At 37.0% G+C, this 25,116-nt stretch overlaps 1 protein-coding gene across 7 annotated transcripts in view; it reads left to right on the forward strand.

The window, feature by feature from the left end:
• Positions 1–25,116, forward strand: part of DCAF6 (DDB1 and CUL4 associated factor 6) — an 81,712-nt gene that overhangs the window by 39,874 nt on the left and 16,722 nt on the right. The window contains exons 11-17 of one of the 7 annotated variants that reach the window (XM_051780045.1): positions 3,179–3,349; positions 10,344–10,403; positions 16,197–16,302; positions 18,847–18,962; positions 19,767–19,850; positions 20,024–20,345; positions 24,508–24,549. In XM_051780045.1, the coding sequence (XP_051636005.1) occupies positions 3,179–3,349; positions 10,344–10,403; positions 16,197–16,302; positions 18,847–18,962; positions 19,767–19,850; positions 20,024–20,345; positions 24,508–24,549 (901 nt within the window). The remainder of the gene's footprint in view (positions 1–3,178; positions 3,350–10,343; positions 10,404–16,196; positions 16,303–18,846; positions 18,963–19,766; positions 19,851–20,023; positions 20,346–24,507; positions 24,550–25,116) is intronic. The other 6 variants (XM_051780048.1, XM_051780046.1, XM_051780049.1 and 3 more) reach the window with 6 other exon arrangements.

A 25,116-nucleotide genomic window follows, 5' to 3' on the forward strand; every position in this document is an offset into this window, starting at 1 on the left:
AACTTAATAGTACTGTGTGTTTGCACCTGAGGTTTCAAAGGCAGTGAAAACTGAAGCTGCTGTAAAAGAAGCCTTTGGGTAACATGGGTGAGTTTGGGGAGAGGGGAAGCTCCTGGGCAGAGGGAGCAGCAGCTGTGGGTTTGTGGATGAGGAGGCTTGGTTGGGAATGTCCATTTTGCAATGTTTGCATGCTTAGGTAACCCATGACTGTGCTCAGTTTTGAGATTTTATTTACTCCTGGTTTGTAGCCTATAAAGGTGGAAACACTGCCCTCTGCATCAACAGGATCCCCCGAGTTTGTTCAGCTGCATTTAGATGTGATTAAAACCTGCTACTTTTTCTGGGATGAGGGAATGGGGAGAGTGATAATGGGAATAGTAGTTTAAATACAGTGGGGTTAAGTAGGAAGACCAGATAGAAGGTGTTTTGTAAAAGATGGATGGCTGGGGAAGCATTTTGGAAAATGGAAGAAGGAAAGCAAGAGGTTTTCAACCACCATTTTATGTGAAGTGGTGGGAGATACAAGTCTGAATATCATAGCTAAGAGTTAGCAAATATAGAATATGTTTTCAGGAAATTAATTCTTAGGAATCAGAGCACGAATTCCTAATACAGCCTTGTGAACAGCTTTCCCTAAATCAGTTCTACAGATTTCTGTACATGGGCACCCGCGGTAATCCTGTCTTTAAAACAGCAATACCTTTGCTTAAGTGTTACAGTTCAAATACATTGTTGGTGTGGTGTTCCAGAAAATGTGCCATGTGGTGAGCATTTGAGCCTCTACCTCCCAATTACTTTTTTAAAATTAAGAGATGAACGGTACATTTTCAAAATAGAGTCAGTACAAAAATGGTTCAGTGCTGGAGCTCGTTAGGATAATTCTCTTTATCTGTATATTCTAGAAGTTGGAATATCTGAGTAAGTTACAAATAAACAACAAGATCAGTGCAAAATCTCAGTAGCCTGTTTTTGTCAGTACATTTGAATAATATTTTTTTTATAATGAGAACAATTGCTGGAGATTTTCATGCTTATCACTAAGGAAAAATATAACAAATTTACTTTTAGTGGAAAGCTTCAATTAATTTTTTTGCATTAGTTTTAAGACGGTGACGTTTTAAACCACTAATGAACATCAGATACATCAAACAGTATAATATAAAAAATTTTTCCCCCATAATTAAAATTCACTATGGTACCATTGAAGGGGATGCAGAGGGGCAGTTGGCTAATTAGTACAAACCTTAATCCTAATAAGTTTCTGATATAGATTTTAAATGGGAAAGTGGCAATAGCTGGTTTTTTTTAATTTATTTCCATTTCTGTTTCCTCACTCCATTTGCTGGCAAAATAAACATTTGCTTAGGTATTCTGAAATGCATTGAAAGGTCTTGTCATTGAACATCTTCAGGATAGTAGTTATGTCTTCACATTTTGTACTGTAGTTCTTGTTACATCTTAAATTGTGACTGTCTCTGAACTGAGTGGAACTGAATCAGCAGCAATTTTAGGCATCATTGAAATTTCCTTAAAAGCATTGTCTGGACTGGTTGGATTTCTAATTTCTGTAAGTGTTCGTGGAACATGAAAACTATTCATAGCAAATCTCTTTGATTTCATATTCCTTTTAGGAAGTATATCTCTTTATTCTTGTTATACCTCATCAACCCTAAACTGGCAGGATGCTTTTCCCAGAAAATGGCATTGGAATGAGGACATTAGAGCTCATGACCATTCAATATGAACTGGTGCTTGCCACTGACTTTTCAATTATTGAATTTTATCTCTGGGTTTGTTTCTCTTTATAAATAAAAATTTAGGATTTGTTTGCTTCACTGCCTGGATAAGGGTTACGGATTATTTGTTAAGCCTTTGTTTGGATGAAAGGTCACATGCCAGCATAATGCTCTCAAGTATTTTAACATTGCAGCTTGATTTCTTTTTTATTTGCAGATTTCCTCATATCTACAAAATATTTCTGAGTGCTCTTCATATAAATCCTTTCAGGATAGGTCTAGACAAGCAGTTTATAGCAGAACTAGCTGGAGCATTTGATGTGAATATCTGAGCCTGAATTAGCTCCTCTACCCCATATATCATAGATGGGACTAGTTCAGCAGTGCTTCAGGTCCATGTGCTTCTGTTACTGCCAATAAAGACACAATCTATGTTGTATAAAGAGAAGCACTTCCTATCCAGCACTTGTGCACGTGGAGAAAATCTGCAAAGAGCATGGAGAGAATAAAAGGTTACTTGGAAATGTGGTTTTATAGCAGTTTGCAAAAATACTGTTAGTCAGGCAGTGAACTGGTACATTCCAAAACAGTACAAGTGACAGATGAATAAAGACAAAGTGATGAAAACAGTGAAGCCTCAAAAATGGAACTGAGAGAATAATCTATTAAGAGAATGATACTAAGAATTGCTAATGATCCAATAAATTACTGTCTTTGTAGGACCACTTAGCAGTGTTTTCAGACTGTGAATCCTCATCCACTGGGAATTTCTGAAATTAAAAAAATGGGTTCGGAGTAAAGTTCTTGCAGGTTTTTTTGTTTGTTTAGCTCTTGTTCTGCCACCTATTTCCATAGTCTGAGTTTACTTTTGGCACAGGTTTGCTGTGATCAAAATTTTTTTGGTCACATCAGGAAACTATCACATTAATTTTGACAGCCTACCTGTTTTCAGGAAACCACAGTTGCATAATTTTACACCACAAACATGCTAATTTATTCTACGTGTTAGGAACATGAAAATGAATACTTCTCTTGTTTGCTTTGTTTTGACTCAGTCAGGCTGTATCTATTTTCATTAAAGAATTCTTTGTTAAGTAGTTTAATTCTTGGAGATGGGGAGGGGTTTGCATTGAAGGACATAAACCCTCAACGTTTAAGTCCTGTGATTTGTGCCTTGAGGGAGAGAAAAAACAATTTCAGTATTTCATTTTATAATTTCTGGATGTTAATAAATTACTCAGATATATTTTTTTTCCACTGTAATTGTATCTAGTATCTGTTATTCACATAATTTTTTTTCACTGTAATTACACTCAGTATCTGTTGCTTCTCTCTTCGGTCAGTCCCCCCACCCCTCCTCACTGTTCTATATATTGTGTGTTCAATTATTCTTTCTTTTACATACTTTTGTTTGTTTGTTTTTCCCCCTCCCTGTTTGTCAGAGTTGATGGGACCTGAGTTAGCAATAATCCGTAGGGGTCTGCAGCGACTGAGGCTTAAGAAAGAACAACAGAGACAGCGAGAACGAGAACTAGCTGAGGGTTCTGCTCCACAGGCATCCTCCTCTGCTCAGTCCTCCTCTAAGGGCTCCTCACAGGACCCTCAGGCATCAGGTTGTCCTTTGCCCAGGTTTCTTGAGCAGATAACAAAGCTCCAGCTTGTGCTGCTGTTGTTTGCTGAGATGCTTCTCCTCCAGAACAAGGCAGTTTAATGCGTTTGCTGCTTGTCTTGCCTTGCATGTGGTGGTGTTTATCATCACATGGTTAGGGAAAAGAGTTGTGTTGACAGGTTTGATTTATCTAACATGTTTGGATTACAATGATAATATGTGGAAAAGGTGTTCTAGGTGCATGGTATCAGGTTTGTGCAATGTTTGTCAGAGCAGCTGAGCAAGAAATTGCCGTGCCTTGAATAGAATAAGAATTATATACTTGAAATCTTATTTTGCTGTTAATTGTATCCAAAAGCAACATTTGAGATTTGGCTTTGGGTTAGCATATGTTCCAAATCAGAGTAACAACTCAGTAAAACAGAATTTTGGCATTCCTAAATGCTATGGTTTTGCAGTAAGTACAGTGAAAATACTTGTAACAAGCCAAAGTCCCCAGAAGTGCTCCCCTTCTTTGAACAGAGCGACTTTTCCTTTCACCACCCTCTCTCTCTTGTTTTATGGAGTATAAAAATTATTACAAGAAAGCCTCAGATATGTTTATAATAACATATTTGAGAAAGTTAGGGTAGAAGCATGCATATGAACCAAGAGGCAAACCCTAAAGCATAAACTTGAAGCAAACTTTGTCATGGCACCATGTAAAAACGAGTGAGCTGCATGCTGTGTGAAAAATCAGCATATTTTGTGTTGAGAAGTCGTGTCTGGCAATGTTTCCTCTGTGGATAAATTCTATGACAGTTGAGATGTGGCTAAATTGCTTATTACAAGGATTGTGTCATAAATTCACAGCTGTCTTGCTATAGTTCAGTCCATTCCATTCCTTTATCTAGAGCCTTCCAGAACAGCTTGTTATAACAGTGGCTAATGCAAATATGTAGTTACTGAATTTTGAATAACTTTCTTCACTAGAAAATTCTGCTGTGAGTTTTCAGAGTGTTTGGAAACCAGTATGTCCTGCAAGGATATGTGCTTATCCTAGGGATGGCAACCATAAGTGCCTGTTACCTGTAGGAGAAAGCAAGAAAAACAGTGTCCTTGGAGGTGACTGCAGTTTCCTGCCAGGCCAAAAAAACCCCAAAAACCTGAAAAAACCCAACCAAAAAGCTACCAATGGTTGGGCTTTTTATTCAGCAAACCGAACATCACAATTTATTAACTCAAAGATATTGAGTGATGATAGAGGCAAAACCATAACTAAAACAGTCATCAGGTCTTGATCTTCCATTTTCTTTTCAAAATGGCTTAAAAGATTTTTTTTTCCCACTAAATTGCTTCCCATTGAATTGAGGTCTGTGGGTATTTTACTACCTCTGAAGTGTGTGTTGGTCTGGGTTTTACTTGATACATCTTGTCCTTCTCTTTTAGTGCACTTTCAAAAATGCAGTGTAATTTTTTCACTCCCAGTTGCTTGTGGATCAACATCCTGTAGGATCCATAGTGCCTCAAACTTGAAGGTTTAAGCTGAGGAATTGCTTTGACTGGGAGTCAGAGGTGTATTGTACTTGGCTTGGAGCCCCACCACTGCCTCTTGTAGTTGTGAGCTTGCACATGTTCTGAATTTTAAGGGAACTAGTGGGAATATCTGATCCTTTTGTTTGGAATCACCAGCAGGACACATACAAAGCCTTGGAGGAAACTGGCATTCAAAATTTCAATATTCAAGCATTCACCTCTTTCGTGAGGTGATGACAGTGAACTTGCAAATTAAACCATTTTATTTAGTAAGTAATTGCTTTGAAAGACAAATTCACTCAGCATTATGGAAACAGTTATTTCTGGGGAGAGAAAGACGGAAGCATTTTTATAGCGCACCTCCAGATCCTGAGGATGTGTATCTTCTTGAGTTTTGGTCTGATGGGTGGAATTTGTTGCCTTCAGTATTATGGACAGTGGAAGACTTCAAATGAGGAATTCAAATTGAAATATTTAATATGTTTGGTCAATTATTCCTCAAGAAATTTGATAAAAGATTGCATTGTCTTTTCCTTTCTACTTGTCTATGTAAATACAAGAAATTCCTGTTGCACTTCATCAACTTCTTTCCTTGTATTCCTCCTACCCCTGCTGTGGGAGGGAACAAGTGAAGCTCATTTCTTTGGATTGGGGAATCCTTATTTCCTTCATAAGATTTCTGCACTCTGAACAGGAAATATTCTCTGTACTTGCTCATTTCTTTTTATGCAAGTTACTTTGTTTTGTTACCTTTTTCTGAACTCCCAAGATTTATTTTTGGAAGTTGTGTATTCACAGTCTATTCATTTGGAAAACCAGAGCTTCAGACTTTTGGTCTCTTGCTTCTCCATAAACACAGTTGGTTTCTAACCCTGTGGTAAGTTGACATTTCAGAAATATGGTAAGAGAAAAAGAAGTTATTAGTTTTGGGTTGTTGGAGGGGTTTTTTTTAATAATAAGTTTCTATACAGAGACAATATCTATATTTTATTTTTTTTCTGCAAGCCTACCTTTGTTGCTCTGTCATGAAGCAGATGTTCAGTTTTCAGGCACATATTCAAATTTTCAAACAAAACATTACACTCCAAAATGTGTCTGCCACTTTGTGAAATGGCATCAGAGCCTCTGGCCCAGGGCTGCAAGTTCTCAGTCCCTACTCTGGTAAACTTGTATAATTTGCACTTGCAATTTTGGAGGGAATTCAGTGTGAAAATGAGGCCATTTCTTTCAACTTGTATTTCATTTTTAATCCTTACCTTTGCAATCACAGAAGCTCAATTATGAGGAGAAAAAAATATTCCATCCATGTTAGAAATTACCCATTGAAAATGTCAAGAGCTGAAAGCTTTTACAGTATTACAGGCTGTATGGTAGTTATTCTGTCTCCCAGTCTAATGAAGTGTAGTAATTCCATGAGGATTTGTAAGCTCTGTCTGTAGTAGTTAACCTTCACCATTTAGAAAAATATGGCCCAAAGTTTGTTGTTGTTGAAAATGAAGGTGAGTTAAGTGAGTAATGATTCACAGTGGGACTGTTTGACACTGAGAAAAAAGGTGGTACTTCCTCAGATGGCAGTGAGCCTTTGTTTTAGTGGATACTTCTCATAATTATTGTGTAGATTTGGCTGAATTTTAGAAGGTATATGCTGGTCTATTTTATCTTCAAGCCTTTGCTTAGGTATTGAACCGATTCAGATTTTTTTTGATAGCCAATTTAATTAGGGGAGCTATGGTAAATTTTTTGGTTTAGTTTATTGGTTTTGGGGGGGTTTTTGTTATATACTTTCTCCCACAAAGCCTAGTTTTTACTTACATTTTTGTGGCATTTCATAATATTTAGATCCTGTGCAGTATTTAAACAACAGCATCTATGTGCTATATGCAAACAACAAAGAAAATAAACCCTTTTAACATGTTGTTATTGCTGCTCTGCCCAGTGCTGATATCCAGGTATGCATCACCATTACCTTCATCACTTGAGAACTTTTAGGAAATCAAATGCAATTTGAAAAGTTACAGAAACATGAACCAGCCAAACTTGAAGAGAAAAAACTCCACATTATAGATCAGTGTGCATCAAGGGTTCCTGTAGTGGTCAGTGTACATAATCTTACCCACAAAAACTAATGTGAACCCTTCTTTTCTGAGGAAAAAAATTTGATTTAGACCTCATTTATTGTAGAATAAAGATATAGACCTGTGCATGCAGGCCTGTTGTATAACCTGTGTTGCAAATCGACTTTTTTTTTTTTTTTTTCTTCTTTACTCTTGGGTTGTTTCAAAAGTCTATATGGTCCATGTCTTTAAAGCAGAACAAATTGGACCTTCATTTCTGTGTTAAAGCTTTTGGAGAAGAACAAGGGAAGGACTGTAGCTTTTCTTACTAGATCCTTTGCATTCTTCATAAACACCCAGGTGTAAAAACGTGTCCATTTGAAGTCCAAAATATGTAACTGAGAGCTTATAAATCCAAAATATGTAACTGAGAGCTTATTCACTGTGCAAAGCAGTTATTCATAGATACTAAAAGAAGTATTTAATTTTTAGAATAAAGTCCACTGTATATACTGTGTCTGGGACTTTTAGAACAGGTGCCACTGCTTTAGGCCTGGCTCTGACCCTGGAGCTGGTGTTACAGTGATATAAGGAGGAAATTTTTTTAGCCAAAACAACAGAGGTGGCATGCTAATATTTTGATGAAGTCAGCTGCTGATTGCCCAAACTACAGGAAGATCCTTCAGCATGTAACTGACCTTAAAATTATCTTCTATTTTCTGTTTGAGGTTCCCCAAATTTATGAATCTCCAGTTCCCTCTTTAAGTGATGCTCCAGTTTAGAATGTACTGGTGACATTACAACCAGTGGTGAACTGCATTGGGATGTAGACCCAGCCTGTGAAGGCTCAGGTAAGAGTTTGGATTTTTGTTTGTTTTTTTAACTATATGGCACAGTTTTGGTAATACTTTTTTTTTTTTTCCCAAAAGCTTTATAAGAAATTACGAAAGTATTTTTTCAGATTTTTTTTTTTTTTTTACAAAACAAAGCCATATATTAAAAAAAGAGGCATTTACCTGAACTTCCCTAGGCTGGTTTCATGGTCATGGTTGTTTCCCAGACTGCAGTGCCACTTCAAGAGGTGCTGGTGATCTGTGGCTTCAGGGAACTTGGAAAGGACACAAGTGAGTTTAAAATTGCTACAAACTGAGCTCTTAACCATGTTAATTTGAACATTTAGGATGCTTCCTCTGTGTTGCTTAAATATTCTCTTATTACAAGTAAAATGCATTCACAAAGTTGTATGAAGTCATAGTGAGATGCAGGAGGTTTAAGCATGGACTACTACCTAGAAAAATCTTCATTTTCACTTGCTGTGATTCAATGATGCACATGGTAAAACACACCTACTTTGTTACTGTTGCATAGCATGAGGTCTTAATAAAATCAGAAGTGCTGATAATAGGGTTAGTAAATTAATTTCTTATGCTTCTAATAAAAACATGTTAGTTCAGTCATGTTTCTTCTGTTCATTGGGGTCAGAATGAAAGAGCTGATGATATTGGCTTTTCCAGCCAAGTGGAATGTTTGGCAGCATGATAAGCATTTTAAACAAGGGCATAAAACCTACGGAAAGAATTGGAGTGCAGGAGCAGAGCACGGCTGGGAATCGCTGTGCTGCCTCCTTTGGCTTCTCAGCTTTCAGTCCAGCACCTCCCCTCCCTTTGGCACTTTTGACACAAGTTAATCCCGAGCATGGACTTTGTGAGTCAGAAATCAAAGCCAGCCTTGGAAACGAGGCAGCAGATTGATTCCTGTGCTGAGTCAGCTGGAATACAAGTAGATCATCTTATTACACGAAGCATCTACACATCAGCTTTTTGCTCTGATTTATGGTCCAAAAAGTGGTTTACTACTGCACTGGAAAAACTACACTGTAAAGACTTCTGTTCTAATTTAGAAATCTTATGTAAAGCACGCTTTGCTTTTGCAGAGTGAAACGTGTTAACAAGTCTGCTACTTAAGAGCTGCATCCCATCTGAATCTAGGGGGTAAATTCTGTGGTCTGGCTTGGGTGTGTTTGGTGCAAGGCAGAGGCATGGCTGAACAAAGAAGACCAAGCAGAAGCAATTTTATGTTCCTCAGTTATGGAAATAAAATCTATAAGCCCAGTTACCAAAACAAGCCAAAACACAGTGCCCCAGACTGTCCTGGTCTCTGTTCTTTGCTCCTTCTCCCCTTCCCGATCCCTGGTATCAGTGTAAGCAAGGAACAGACTGTGATTCTTGCACCAGTGGCTGGGAGTGACGTATGGCTTGAGGATATATATATATTTATTCAAATCAGCTTGACAATTTAGCAGGTTTTATGGCTGTACTATGAAATAGGTCATGCTGGTGATTCTGGCCCAAACCTGGAAGGGAGCTTTGTGTAGGAGAGAGCGTATTATTTCATTACTTTCCTTGTGTAGGATTTAAATTTATGTTAAAATTCCTTTAGCATGCTGTGATGCTGATGAACTGTGACTCGGTTTATAATACAGGGTATTAAATCCTTTTAGCTTAGGATGAATTTGTTTATAACAGAAGATTAACAAGTGGAACCAAAATATGATAGTCTAGGCAATATCTCTGAAATACTGCGTTCATTTGTGTACATCAGCTCATCTTAAGATAATACAGAAATATGATCTGCTCTTCAGGGGTGACAAGGAGAAGAGATTCCCAGGAGATACCAAATGTTGCATCTGTCATGTGTCTGCACAATGAATGTAGTGCTGGTGATAGTCATTAACTGGTAGTTTCTAGGGGAAAAAAAGTGCACTTAACTGCTGGGGAGGTTGATTATTTTATTTATTTATTCATTTATTTCAATTGGTATTTTTATAAGACAGAGTGGTGGGGTGCTGTGATAAACTCATAGACTTGTTCTCGGTTATGAGGTGCCTCAGAGGTGCAGCATCTAGGAATGCAGAACTACCAAACTCACACAAGTGGGATGTATTTTGGTGCTTTGATGCTTTAAAACATTATTATTAAAACAGTATTTAAATATTGAAGGTACTGGTATGCCAGTGAGTATTCTGTGTTGAAGGATAAGTATTCTGAATCTTACATTTATCACATGGTTTGAAATAACTGTGTCATTTGGTAGTCGGAGCAAAGGCTTTACAAGCCATGACTTTCCAGTGTTTTTCCTGAGGTGTTAAAAATTTGAAGAACACAGTAAAATCTTTGGTAATGGACAGGAATTTTCAGTATCAAGATGTTAGCAAGCTTCAGGCTGTTCAGTGAATAAATAATGACTTGAAACAAGTGGCTTTGCTTCTGTCATGCCTAGAAAATGCAATATGGCTGGCTGCTCATAAAACAAACCCAAAGCTTCCTTATGTTGCTGCTTTTTTTTATTTTAAACTAACCTGTGATCGTGACATTGCTGTGCAGTTCTCTGCTGCTTATGTTTTAAGTTGAAATCTCGTTTTTGTTTCAGATTCTCCTTCTTCAGTGGTTAACAAACAGCTTGGATCCATGTCACTTGATGAGCAACAGGGTGCGTGTGACAGGAAATGCGCTCTCCCCAGCCATAGCTGATTGCAATGCTTCCTTTCCAAATTGCCTTTCATGATGATAAACAGTCTAAAAATGCTGTTCATCTGCATAAAGTAGAGTTCTGTAAGCAGATCTGCTGGAAACTCATTAATTATTTAATTCTCAGTATGAGTAACAGAGTAAGGTTTTCAAAAGCCATCCTATGCTCAATGCTTAATGCAATTACTAAAGTTCAATGTAGGTGCAGTAAATGTCTTATGTACTCTACACACATTTAGAATAATTTTCTAAAATAATAATCAAAATTACTTCTTTAAACAGGTCTGGTTTTGTTTTTGTTTTTTTTTTTCTGCATGGTTCTTGGATCAGAATGCAAATACCAAGATTGAAGTAACGTATAATCACGTAATGCCAAATCAGTTTATTTTACAATCTCAAGAGAGATGTGCAGCTTTGTTATTCTTGCAGTTTGAGTAACTGAGGAGCACCTGTGGCACTCGGGTGCATCTTCACCCCTGTAACCCCTTGTCCTGCCCCCCTCCTGCTAAACAAGGACTGGTGTTGCCCTGTAGGATCCCTGTGGGCTGGGGGTAGAAAGGACATTTGTGAGCTTTCCCTGTGCCCAGTCTTCAAATTGTGAGCAGTGAACTGGGTCATAGGTGACCCCAGTCCAGCTGAACCAATGCCACCTGTGCGGAATATTTACGCCTGAATAATTAATGAGTGATAGATGCTAATTTAAAAATAGATTTCCATACACTCTGCATTATGCTCTGTAGAGCCTTTGTAGAGATTTGATAGCTCAAATCCCACAAAAGAGCTTTCTGTTGTCTTGTTCCACATTCTGAACTAGAAAGCCGTTTTGAAATCCCACTTCTGAAAAATAGCCCGTTTGGCAACTGCTGAAAGTGTGGTTTATTTTAGGGTGCCAGAACAGAGGAGGAAAAAAAATAATCAAGCTGTGTTTCATATTGACAAAATAAACTCAATTTGTGGAATTATATTTTGCGATGAAATAGCTTTAAACCTCAGTGTGTAAATTTGCTAATTCTTCGTGGTTCTGTAGCCAACATCAATCCAATAGTCAGGTTTAGCTGGAAAACTTGCTTATAATTAGTGGCCAAGTTATGCTTTTCTGTTAGGAACACAGGATAACACATTATTTGATCAGAGTAGAATAATATAGAATTAACACTAAAAGTCTATGTGTTTACTGAGGTTCTTAAAATTGTAAAAGTTTTGGAAAGCTGTTAAATTATTCTATGAAGTTATGAAATCAGCCCAACTGACAACAAAGATAAAACCAGAAGTTTTGGTCCCAGGAATCAGTTGCCAAGTTGGTATCATATTCTTCTTCAAGCAGGATCAGTTGTCTTAACAGCTAGTTTGTATTTTTAGTTGCATAATTGTAGTTTTAATAGACTCTTAGGGGTTTTTTTTCCTAGTAGTTTTTTTTCTACATTTAAGAAATTACTTGAACTAATGTGAAGGGATTTCCTTTTGTAGAAGCACTCCAGGTTTTTCAATATGCAAAAACACCTCCCCAAAATACATTTGTTTATCAGTACACCAGTTTTTCTGTTTCATTGGTAGACAAAGTTACTTCTAATTTTGAAAACCAGGAATTTGAAAAGGGAGCAAATTTATTAGGAAATCCATTGTTCAAATGATAACCAGAAAGAATAATTTGCTGATGTCCAGTTGGATTTTTGAAGTTAAACTGCTTTAGTTTCACTTAGTATTTGAAAAGAAATCTCAAAATACTGTAAGTAGCTAATGAAGGAATTTATAATAGTTCTTTCCATATAGATATATAAATATTTCGTTCTTATTCCTGTCTTTTCTTAATTTAGTACTGAATCAGCTGCTGTGTTCTGTTGAACCAGTCTCTCCTGTTGGCATTTATGTTTTAAGACTGGTTTTGGGTTTAAAGATCTCCTATTGGAAGCACATACATTTATAAAGCCATAATTCTGGCAGTCCAGCAGAAGCTCTGAGTCATTTCTGTCTGTACAAAATGGTTTCAAATGCATTACAGTGACCTACCCTGGATTTTTTTTAAAAAATTTTGGGGATTTTTGGACTGTAATTGTAACAATGGAGGGTTGGCTGTTGGATCTCTTGCAGTGTTAGGACTTTAAGGTACTGCCTGAATTGGAATGAGTGAAGAGGGAACTTGAGACTCACACTGTAAATGTGCCCATGTATCCCAAACCATCACAGTGCTGCTTCCTACAGACACAGAAGCCATGCTTTTTACTGATATTTCTAGATATTACTGTGAGGGTTTAGTAATCTGTTATGGTGATGGGATCATCTAGACAAAGAATTTATATTTTATTTTTATTATTTATTTGATTTTTCAGTCTTCCCTTATACTGACTGGTATCAGTGTAACAGTGTTTAGTCGGAATTCCTCGCTGGATAAAGGAATCTCCACACTTCCCTCCAAGTTCAGCTGCCTCTGATGAATTTTCATGTGCTAAGCCTTCCCAGTGAATTCCTATTTTCTGAAACACACCACCTATTTTTTTTCTTTTTGGATCAATTTTTCTGCCTTCAGAAGAATCTTTCTTTGGTCTTCACACAGAATATAATGCTGTATAGGAATTATTTTGTGGGTTTTTTTCCCATGAGAAATCATCTATCCTCTTCTCATGGGGTTGCCAATAGACTAATGACTAGGACAGCATTTGAGATGTGGGAAACCAGCTCAAAGTTCCTTAGGGTGTTAGTTTAACTAGGAAATGCACTCTGTAAGCTTGTCTTTATGCATTTCCACTTCACAGCTGGGAGCCCCAGTCTTTGTGAGGTTACACTTGCACAGGTTTCTTTTCTAAGGGAAAAAGTGTCTCTGAGGGGTATTGTTGTCAATTGTGCAGTTTGGGTTTGTGGTTTTTTTTTTTAATCTAGGGTTATGAATGAAATTCTGTCTTCAGTTTTTAAGGGTGGTAGTTTAAAAGTGCTTTCTTCCTGTAGGCACCTGGAGAACGGACAATTTAATGGGAGTGTGCTTTAGGACAGGGCTCTTTATGAAATAAGACTGTAAGTTGTTGGTAGTATCTTTAAAGTATAATGTGTTTGGCTGTAAAACTAAGTGAAGTTTCAAGGCATTTTTGAGGAATTTGGAATAGTTGAGTAAGGTGTTGACAAGCTACAACTTCTGCTTGAAGCAGTTTGTTACCCTATTAGAGCTTGCAATCAGAAATAGTTTTGGCAACAGCTGTCCCCTAAAAAAATGGCAGAAGCTTTTGCTCTTCTTCCCTTCATTATCAGTGTGAAGTAGATCTGTCCTGATGGGATGAACAGAGTAGAGAAAGAGAACAGTTCTTCATTCAGCTCTAGGCTGTCTTTGGCAATCATATTGTCCTTCCTGAAAACAAAGAGTTCATGACTTCTGGGGTTTATGTGCCTTCTCTGAAAGAATGTTCAGTTGTGTATTAGGCAAAATTTATTTGTTTTTTCACAGAGGCTCCCATTCAGCTTTCATAAGCAGTGTAAGTTTTATACAAAATATTGAACAGCACAACTAATTCTGTGCAGTTTATTGCCAGATTGTTGTCTCATCTGTCTTTTAAAATGTCTCTTGTCCTTATTAGTGTCTATGCTATGCCCTAAAGCTACCTTAAAGAAAAAAACTGACCCAGTCCCAATTGTAGCTCATGTTGTTGTAGGTTTAAGAAAACTATTACCCAATATATTTTAACAGCTCTCTGTTTCCAGAAATTTGTAAAAGTAATTTCTCAGTCAGTGCCCCCTTTGGATAAGTCTACAGCAAATCTTCCACCTGTTTGGGTGTGAACAAATATCAACATTGCTTCCAGGGTAAATGTAGGCACAGGACAGTCTTTATGCATCTTGGTTAAATTTTCAGGTGTTGAGATTTTTGAGAGAGGAAAGCACTGTAATGATAATGTTATCTGAGCTTTATAACACAGGCCTAATATTGAATTAAATTCATTATAGGGTAGCAATGTTTGGTTACTGTGGTTGGTAACATTAGCTGGGTTTGTGCTGGAGCAAACATTGCACAGCAATGTTGAAGTCACAGCACAGACATTGTTTGGTGCTTGTCTTGGACTGTTCACAGCACTGAGTGGTCTTTCTTTATCTGGGTTCCCAATTCCAAGATAGGTCTTGTCTGTACTTATTAAAAGGGAGCTAAAGAATTCCCCAGCTCTGTCTCTTTTGACTCTTTCAGTGTCAGCTCCTGATGACTTGCGCAGTGATTGGAAGGATCAGTGTTTGTACTTGCTTAGGGGTGCTTACAGTTTGACCAGACTTTTATACGAGGAGATGTTTGCTCATAGGTTGTCCAAAAATAGAGAAAACATCCATTTAGTTAAGAAAGAACATGTCATTTTTGTTCAAACTACCTATATAGAACTATAAAATATTTTCTTAGATTTTTTTCTTAGTTTATTTCAAGAATTGGAGACACTGCTTTTGATCAGTTTTATCCACTCTGACAAGAGTGTAACAGGAATCTTTATTTTAGAAGGACTATGAACTTTTCTTTGCACAGAATGAGGCCCACACCATGTGCATAATTAGGATCATGGTTTTAATTGGTTAATTCCCTTTCACATAAAAATGTTTTATTGTTTCTTTCAGGGTTTTTGTGGTATGGTTTGGGTTTTTTTAATTTCTCTTCAGAACGTAGACATAAGTATTTAAAGTTCTTTGGCACAGTCGATCACAGCTCTGATCCTGTGAGTGGGCTTCTGCTTGTCAGCAGTTTAAAAATATGAGCATTGATTGTTAGGTTAAATTCTTATTTGCTATTTCACAGTTACTATAATTTAACTGCATCTTCTAAAATAAATATCCCATGGCAGTATTGTAGCCATTACTGGTATGATAATGGCCTTTTTAGTGGGGAAATTTGTAGGTTTGTGTTTAAATCAGATATTAAGTTTTAATGGATTTACACAAAGATGATCTGAAACTGTTACTTTATTATACTTGTCAGAGTGCTGCCAAGTATATTTATAGTCAAATTTCTATATTCTATAGGAAAATATGGGATGATTTTGTCCAAATAAAAAACTCAATATTCATGAAAAGCAAGACTTACATGCTCACATGCAGCAGAGGACTCATGGACTTGCTGTGGTTTCAATGTGATTCACTTCTGTTGCTTTTGGACATCGTGCACAGTTTGTTTTGCCAGTGCTCCCCTTCTGCTTGCAGTTCTTATAATATGAAAGGGGTTTTTTTTTAAACATGAAGCTCTTGGAACACGAACTTACAGTGTTTTATGACAACTGGCTGACAATTTACAGCAGATCTAAGGCTATTGGTAGTTGTCTGGTTTCTAAGTAGGCAGCAAAGTAAAGGGGATGGTGATTTTTCTAGACTGCTGGTTGTGTCTAGATCTCAGCATCTTTTTTTCCTGTGTATTTACTGAGGCAAAAGGACTGAACACCACTTAATTTATAGTCTTCTTATTAATATATTTATTAGAAAAGGGATCTGCTTATTAGTGATTAGATTGTGTGTACACATACCTCTCTGCAATTTTATTTACTTGCATGTTGAAGGACAGCATCTCCTTTGTTTGCTCTTATAATTAGAAATAATTTTAGATGGTTTCTCAAGCATTGCAAATTCGGTGTGTTCACTCTGAAACTTTTTAACTTTTTACTTGGCCTGTAAGAGACCTTAAGCTGATATTGTACATGTTACTGCTACATTTGGCTTTGCTAGGATAACTAAATGAACCTTCAGAATTAGATCAACTTTGTGTGTGTCACTAATTCCCATTCAAACTTTATCAACCCCATATTTACAGAGAGTGATAAGCCACGAGCAGGAACAGGTGAACCAGTGCTAAGTTTGCACTACAGCACAGAAGGAACGACGACAAGCACAATAAAACTGGACTTCACTGACGAGTGGTAAGAAGTTAATTTTGGTTTTGAGGGGTTCATGATCAGCACATCAATAATACTTGTCAGGCACAGCTGTAGGTAAATCATTTTCCATATGATTTATGTCTGGTTTTAGGTGTGTATAGACAAATGAAATGGCTGTAGTCCATAATGCATTCAAAACATAAGACAGCCATACTTTAACATCACATTTATACAAGAGGGGTTTTTTTGTGTGTGTATTTACTGTGAATCTCTTTAATGCAAACATAATTTGAAATGTGCTATTTTCATCAAACCTGGCATAATATCAGTGGCTTATAAAGCAGGGTAGTACAGGGATGGAAAGGTGGTCCAGGGGTTGGTGCTTATGTTTTAATTCTCTGCTCTACTAGACTTCTCATATGGTATTCTGCAAATTAGTCTTTCTGTGGCCCAATTCCTGAGTTGTAAAACACTGAAATTAGTATTTCTGTGTCCAAGGAGTGTTGATGAATGCATAAGGTTAAGATATCAACTTTGTGGACTGCTTAGATATTACACAAAAGTGATGACATCCTTTTCAGATAATAAATGCACTGTCTAATGGCCTGACTTACTTGGTTTTGTATCAGTCTATCAGCAGAGCATCTCAGGATCTCCCAAAATAACCACAATCCTTACTTTATTTCATCTTACTTCTATTCCTCTGCTTATGTTTTCAAAATTATTGTAGAAGACAGTAAATAGAAACACTTGCTGGCATTTGTTATTGAGAGGGAAAAAAAAAACCAAACCCAAACATATTTAGCTACTCTTAAGTGCTGTGGCTTTAGACATAAAATATACACTCTCTGATCACAGCAGTTTGGAAACTTCAGACAGTGATTCACAAGAATGAAGATTTTGCCTGTGTGAATCTGAAACGCTTTATTTAGAGTCCAAATCCAGCAAGCTTTGAAAAAACTAGTTCTGCTGTAATGTTTTTAAGTACTTCTGCATTTAGTTTTGTAGTCATGTTTGCGTGATGCTTTAGGATAGAGGGATTTCACAAGAGAAATCAATAAAGAAAGTGAACATGATGGTCAGAGAACTGAACACAGCTTTGGTGGTGGGTGGTGTTGGCAGAGGTTCAAAGAAGGGTTGTGTGGAGAACTGGGGAAAGGGAAAACCTGCTGTGGAAGCAGACAGCAGGGCTTAATGTAATGAAAGCATAGGGGGTTATTTTGCTCTCTCAAAAACATCCTCTTCGTGTGACTGGTGGGGTGAAAAATAACATTGAAGTCAAAATTAAAGCAGGGTAATAAGTGAATGCAAATTGAGCGTTGGGCTAGAAAGTAGATTACTAAGAGTTAAAAAAATCTTAGTGTTTAGACCATGATTAAGTTTATAAATGAGGCATGAAATAGTAAAAATGCTCAATTTGGTGTCTAGCAGTACCCTTCTTGTCTGGCCATTCAGAAACAATGCTGAAAATCTTTGATTTAGAAGAAATACTAAAAGGACTACCAAAAACTTCCCTATGTTCTGCAAATTCAGTACAGCAATGACATGAATGAGCAAAGAATATTGCTAATCAAGACGAGTCAAAGCTCTCATTTAATTTAAAAAAATAAAAGTACTGATTCTCAGGTGCTAGATTCTCAAGAATTTAGACTAAGCATGGTTTGTGCTGCTTCTAGCAATGTAGCATATGAAATATTTAATAATAACCTACAGAGGTAAGAAGATATTTGTAAAGAGTCAGTCTAAATTCTTGAGAATCATGCTTACAATTGTCATAACTCATCTTTGTTTTCTGCTTTTGTCCAGTGATTTGCATAAGTTTGAGGCCACATCACAGAAGTGGGACAGAAGAGACTGAGAAAGCTCAGCAATAAGACTTTGCATTTCCTAAAAGAAGATCTTTGCTAGAAAGTTTAAAAACATTAGTTTTGATGACATTCAGGACAGCATTTTACATATTTCCAGAGGAATCATTTTCCTTATTGTAAACAGAAATTGGTGTTCCACAGTAGTTATCTAAATATAAATGGGGAGTAAATGTCAAATACCAGCTTATAATAAATCCTGAGAAATAATGAAACTTTGAGAACTGAAAGTCCACACCTCAAAAGGTACAGGAATTATAACTAAGGGTGAAGGACCTGGAGAATTTTATCTGAATCAAATTTTTTAATTGAATGGGATAAGGTTATTTATTAGTGCTCAGCTGATAGCTTGTCATACCTCTAATAAGACCTCTGAATATTTATACGTGTAAAAAATGTGCAAATAGTGAAAAAGACTGAATCCTTTTGAGTTCCCACAATAGTTGGAAAAGCAATGAATAAATTCTTTGAAGGTTAAAAAAAAGGTAGGAAGGAGAGAACAGGGTTCTGTGATGCAGAGGAATAGTGTGGGATGAGTGGCAATGGACATAATAAAAGAGAATTTTGGAATTGCTGTGGAGGTTGTTGGTTGTAGCTGCTGCCAGGAGTTACAGGACAGTGGGACTGCATGAGAAGGACAGTGGTGTCAGGCTGTGCTTTGCAAGGATCTTCTCTATTTACATGATTGTAAATTATTTTCCTTTCATGTGTACATTGACAGGAGCAGCACAAATTCGAGCTCTAGAGGGAGTGGAACTCACTGCAAAACCGAAGGCCAAGAAGACTCTGTAAAAACAAAAGCTCTGGGCGAGTCGGGGCCTGAAGGTGAAGAAGCAAGTAAGATCCAGCATTATTTCTGTATTGCCAAGGCAAAAATGCTGCTCTTGTGTGTTCATGACTATCAGTGGACACAATGGGAGCCTCACAGCCGTGCATGTGAAGGCAGAATGCAGCCATCACAGAGCATGACTTTTTTAGGAAAGAAAAAGACACCAACCTGAGATGGTTGCAAGTAAATAGAAACAGAATTAACTTATCCTGTCTTGAGTTCTAAAACCATTGTTCTTTCTTCTTAAGGGCATACTGTGCCACAACTTGTATCAAAAGATAGGACAACTGCACTTTGCAATCATAAATGAGTGCTCGGTGTTTTGTTACATTTCTTTCAACCTCTCACTGGATTTTGTTACATGGGGCTGTCTTGGTCAATTCATTGCCAAAAGGGCAGTCAAGTCAAATGACTGGTTCCAGAGAAATGTTTAAAAAAAAATAATTTCTATTAAGGGAGGGATAACTTAATTTGTCTTCAGAAATAATAGCTTTCAGTAAGTGATCATCTGTATCAAGAGTATTAATGCTAGTTTTGCAGCTAAAGTTCTCATAGGATGTCAAGTAGATTAAGGAACAAGAAAGAAATAGTTTTTTCTTTGTTAGTGTATTGACCTGGTCAGCTGGATAGGTTTATATATATTGACTTTGATGTGACTGATATCTGAGATTTCAGTAAAGTGACACATGGCCTTTGAGGGCATTGCTTTGGTTGGTTTGACCTGGGAACGCTGGTATCATTCAGACTTGCTTGCATTATAGATGTGCCTCCAAATAAAATCATGTGATTGACTATTAAATTGTTTAATTCAGGAGTTCCTGATGAATCTCACAAGGAAGATGTGAGTGCTGAAGAACCGAAAACTACAGATGAAGCTGTAGAGACAACAGAAGCAAGTATGTGTCTGTACTCTTTCAAAATAGTTATAGGAAGAAGTAGAGAATGAAAATCTAAATTTTTGATAAGATTTCAGTATGCATAATTTAACTTCTGTGACTGTTTCTGGTGTCTTCTAAAATAGACTATAGTCATTAATGGTGGATTTATTTTCCCCAACATTTTCTGTTAGCTGTATCAGATAAACCTGGTCCTGAGCATTCTGGAACTCAACCAGAAAAAAATGGCCCCGACGCTGCCGCTGCCTCTGGGAACGTGGAGGAAGAAGCCTCCTGTGAAAGGAGTGTGAACCAAGACACTTCAAATCAAAGTACTGAATCCACTGCCAACTTGCTTGCTGCAAGTGATGAACCTCAGTCACACCCAGAACCCTCAGGGCTTGCAACTCCAGAAGAGTCCTCCACCAGGACCTCAGCCCTCCAGGAAACCGATGACAGCGACGATGATCCTGTTCTGATCCCAGGGGCGAGGTATCGAGGAGGACCAGGACACAGGTGAGGGCAACACTGAGCTCTGCTGCTGCTTGGCAAAAGGCTTTTTTTATAATTTTTTTTTGAATTGTTTTGTTTGTTTGTTCGAATGAAAGATCTAGAAGCTCATGCCTCGTATCATTAATTAAAACAGCCAAGAGCTTGATGGCTGAGTCTAATTTGCCTGTATATAAGACATGCATAGCTATAATTTCCCTCCTACCTCGGCAGGCTCTTACAGATCTAATACTCTTTGTGGTTATTTCTTGACTGCTGAATACCTCAGTGCCAAATATTTGCAGTTAATTTTTTATTATTCTCCCTGTAGTCATAAGTATAGAAAGTTCATAAATTTGTATACAGGGTACAGGGACTTATATTTTCTTTCAACCAAAACTTCAGATGTTCTTACTTTGACAAAGCAAGAGCTTTTAACTGCTGTTGTTCAGCAATGCTGTGTTTGTGGTACATAAATTAAGACTGGTGTGTTCAATTTTTCACTCTACTTCTTCTCTGAAAGAAAAACTGTAATCCTTTTACTTTTGTTGGTCAATGAATATTAGTGTGTATGCCAGTAAAAAAAAAAAGTAGACTACTAGTTGTTATTAATAAAAGGCATTTAGTAAGCTTTGTGCTTTTTAAAAAGATGTATTTAGTAAGCTTTGTGGTTTTTAAAAACACATAAACAGCTGTACATACTTGTTTAATCATTCAGTAAACAGCCCCCCGTTTGGTATTGTTGGTTTAACACCTCTGTTCACTAATTTCAATTCTTGGACTTTTTAAAAGCTGTAATAATTATTTAAGCAACATCTTTATTGTGTGACATAAGACAATACCTTTTTTACTAGTTTCAGATGTAACCTGGTGTTAGGTTCCTTGGCTTTACTCCTATTCTGTTCAAAGGCAGCATCATCTTGCTACTAATTCCTTATGCTGGCAATGCAAATTCTTTCCAGAAATTCACAACATGTATTCATTAGGAAATCAGTAAGAATTTAATAGTTGTGTACAGAAAAGGTTTTGAGTAATTTGCAGTTCAAAGTTGTAAGCCACCACACTGTCAGCAGTGACAAAAAGAACAGTCAGTGGTTGTTTATTACAAAGCACGAGCAATTCTGCTCACCAAAGGACAGTTTTTATGAAGAAGCCAGTATATACAGATCCTGTCTTAATCCACTGGCTTCCCATGCAATACCAAGTAACTGGAGATAAATATCAAATGGCAGAAATATTTTCCACTGCAGAGCCAACGTTCATTATGATCCAGTGATTGAAGAGCAAGCTGTGAAAAGCCCTGCAATTTAAATCCCATTTCCATTTCCGAGCAGGAGTTAGAGCTCCTCTCCATGCACCACATTGCCTCTACAATGTAATAGTTTTTGTAGTAATGTGATAAGAATGACACTTCCAGGTATCATAGAGCAGTTACAATTTCCCACTAGTGAGGACATCTTAAATGAAGTTGCAATTCATCTGACATGCTTCTTTGTGTGCAGGGAGATTTCTTCCTGTAACAGTTTAAATTCATCATAAAGGAAAGAGCATTCAACTAAATGAATGGTATAATTAAAATTCTCTATGCAGCCCTCTGCTCCCTTATTCTTTCCCCAGATAAAATCTGAAAAAAAAAAGTAGTTTTTTAATCAGTGTTGGTTTAGGATTGCCTGCAGGTTTCCATCACTCAGGTTTAATGCCTGACCAATTCATGTTGTTCTGCTTTTGTGTGTGTGCAAGCAGTGAGGTTTTCTGGTTTAACTTCCGAGCATTACGTTCCCTCCTGTGCCCTCTGAGATACTGAGGAAAAGTAAGACATCCTGTGTGTGCTCAAAGGAATTTGGATTTCCACAGAGAAAGCAGGCACTGGTGGTCTTAAGGGCTGGCTATAAGCCCTCTGAGTATTTATATCTCATATGAAACAGAGTGAAAGGAACTGGAAGTCCTCTCTACTACTACAATGTTATAGCCTATAATCCCTTTCACAAACTGATCAGAATTATATAAAACCCCCCTGGCTCCTTAACGAGTAGGAAGCCAACTCAAAACATTGCTGCTGTGATGGGCATAAATTAACTAAAATTAGTCATGTTGTTCTGTGCTAACATACTGTTTGGATTGAAATAATTTTTCACGCCCAGTGCTTATCATTTGAATGATGCTCATCCTGTCCATTTTCAGCTTTTGTCTCATTAGACTTAAGAGTGCCAAGTTTTTCTCACTCTTAGCAGTAAAAATCTGTGGGTTTCCTGCCATCCTGCTGGTTCCTGTCAGTTCCTCCATGTTTCACATCTTTCCTGGATATGGTAGACCAGCACTGTTTGGATTCTGCTGGGATTAATTCTGTGAGTGTTGCTCTTGGTCTAGAGAGGATTCTCTGAGACACAAGTGAGCTGCAGTTACATCCTTCTCCCCTCTTTGCTTGGGGCTGTCTCAGTGGTGGCCCGTGGTCAGACACCAGCTCAATTAGTGCACTGTAGTCTTTCCCACTTCGTCATTTCTAATTTATGTGCGCTATCTTTCACCGGCAGGAAGCTCAGAACTGTATAACTCAGTCTTATACTACTGATTTTCCACCCACCTCTTTTTCTCAAGATCCTTCAGTCCCCTCTACATTCATAAAGTTCCCCAACCTCACATCCTGCATGAATACATTCCTACATCCTGCTCAAAGATTATTAGCAATATATTAAACAAAACTGCCTGCAAGACTGGTGCTTAACTCCACCAGTATGCTTTCTAAAGGCTTATGTTTCCTCTTTTCTCACTTAGTAAATTGTGTTACCTAACAATTCCTTTACTAAATCTCATTTTCTCAAGTTTACCTAATAATTTAGTTTCCAATGTGTCATCCTATAAGATAATTAACGCCGTTAATATATGAGTAATAAAGTAGATTTTTCTTTCTCTAGAATATCTAGGGGGAAGCTGCTTTGGGCTTTTTCCTTTGTGGTTTTGTTTTATTTTCTCTTTCTGGTGAAGGTTATAATACTGGCCTGCAATAATCTACCTTTTGTGAACATATTTTATACAGTGGAAAAAAAATGTTTAATTTTTCTATAGGACAAAAAAAATAAAAAAGAGGCCACAGCCTTCTGAAACAATTCTAAAAACTGTTTGACTAATAAATCTCTTCCAGTATGTAACAATACTTTCCTTTTACTACAACCAATTTATTTTTCTTTAGGCTATGTTTTCTTATTAACCTGATAGCTCTTGTTTACATTGAGGAGAAACTCCACAGCTGGAGAAATTAAGATAAAGGAAACTCTCAGAGTAACTTCCCCACTGTAAAGTACAACTTTCTTCACTGAGAAAAGAAGGGTAAACTTCTTCTTTTGTACTCTGAAATTATGATCTTTGGCTTCCTCTTAAGGAAAGGAAGTGGCAGAAATATCCTTTTGGTTGCTCTGTTGGCAGTACCTGCAGTTAAATAAATTGACAACTTCCTGCTGCATCAGTGCTGCTGGTCTCACTTTATTTTTAGTAAGGTGGATGTAGATTTCAGATATATAAACAGAATGTTTTCCATTTTGCATATCTAATGTTTACAAGGCTTCCATTATTTGAATTTTATTCAGGTACAAATCCAACTTTTAATGTTCTCAAGCTGAGGATTTGATCTTTTTCTCCAGCAAGTTGAGTTGGAACAGAGACAGGGAGCATGGCTTGCCTTAGCACTGTACATTGTAATTAGTGGGAGGGGGAAGAAATCTAGGCAAAATGTATGTTCTTCTTGTCCAGAGTGCAGTTTTTAATAGATTGATCTTAATTTTCACAGATTACTCAAAAAAGCTCTCTGGGGGCTGCTTTCCTACATAAACAACTGAATTAATTTTGTTTGGACTTTGACAGAAGCTGATCTGTGAGCAGAGGCTAAGCCTGGAAAATGTTACAACTAGCAGGTTCAAATTTAAAGAAATATGAATGTAAAAAGGAAATGATTATGCAGCTGCTTCCATGTCTGCTGTGATCTATGAAGAATTACTGTATCTTATAAGATCAACTTTGTGTACTGTTATGTCATCTGAATATTTTTGCTGAAATCAAAGTAGTCTTATATACTGACACCCTGAGAAGGAATCTTCTCAGCTGGAATACATAGAGCACATTTTGTAATAGATGTTAACCTTTAAAAACATGATACCCAGCATTTTTGAATGACTTCAGTTGTTATTCCCTTTACTAGATATAATATCAGAGGAACAGCGATAGGTGATAGAATAATGAGGTAATTAATTATTTTATTCCTCCCCTCCTCCTTTTTATTGCCATATATTGGATTTCTCAGGTTCTTGTTTTTCGTATCTAACTGGCATTTTAAGAATTGCTATACTTCAATTGCTATGAATTACAGAGCATATTGCTTGAGTTATATTTAGCTGCATGTGTTGCATGGAAATTGAAAAGAAATAGCAGTGTATACATTTAACAACCTATTAACCTGTTTACTGTGTGCCATAGAAATTAATGGAATTTGAAAAGTGTGTAGTTTGTGAAAAGAAATACCTTTTTTTTTTAAATGTAGCTGCTGAGGAACGAGTTATATTTGCATGTACCACTGCTGAGTTGCTTTGTCTGGTAGTAGAGAACATCCAGTTCTAGACAACAATATAAAAATACATGTATCAGAGACTATTTATATTTGTCTGAACAAGGTTATGGAACTGAGCATAATTATTAGAGCTGTATTTGGCAATCCATATTGAGCAAGATACATGCTGGATCTTAGAGGATACTTCTTTTAATGAAGTTAAATGAAAAAGTCACTCACTCTTATATTCTTCACTGAAATACT

The sequence above is a fragment of the Manacus candei genome, unplaced genomic scaffold (assembly GCF_025592945.1).
Source record: "Manacus candei isolate 608988 ecotype Guabito, Panama unplaced genomic scaffold, ASM2559294v1 h1tg000014l, whole genome shotgun sequence".
Classification (NCBI taxonomy): Eukaryota; Metazoa; Chordata; class Aves; order Passeriformes; family Pipridae; genus Manacus; species Manacus candei.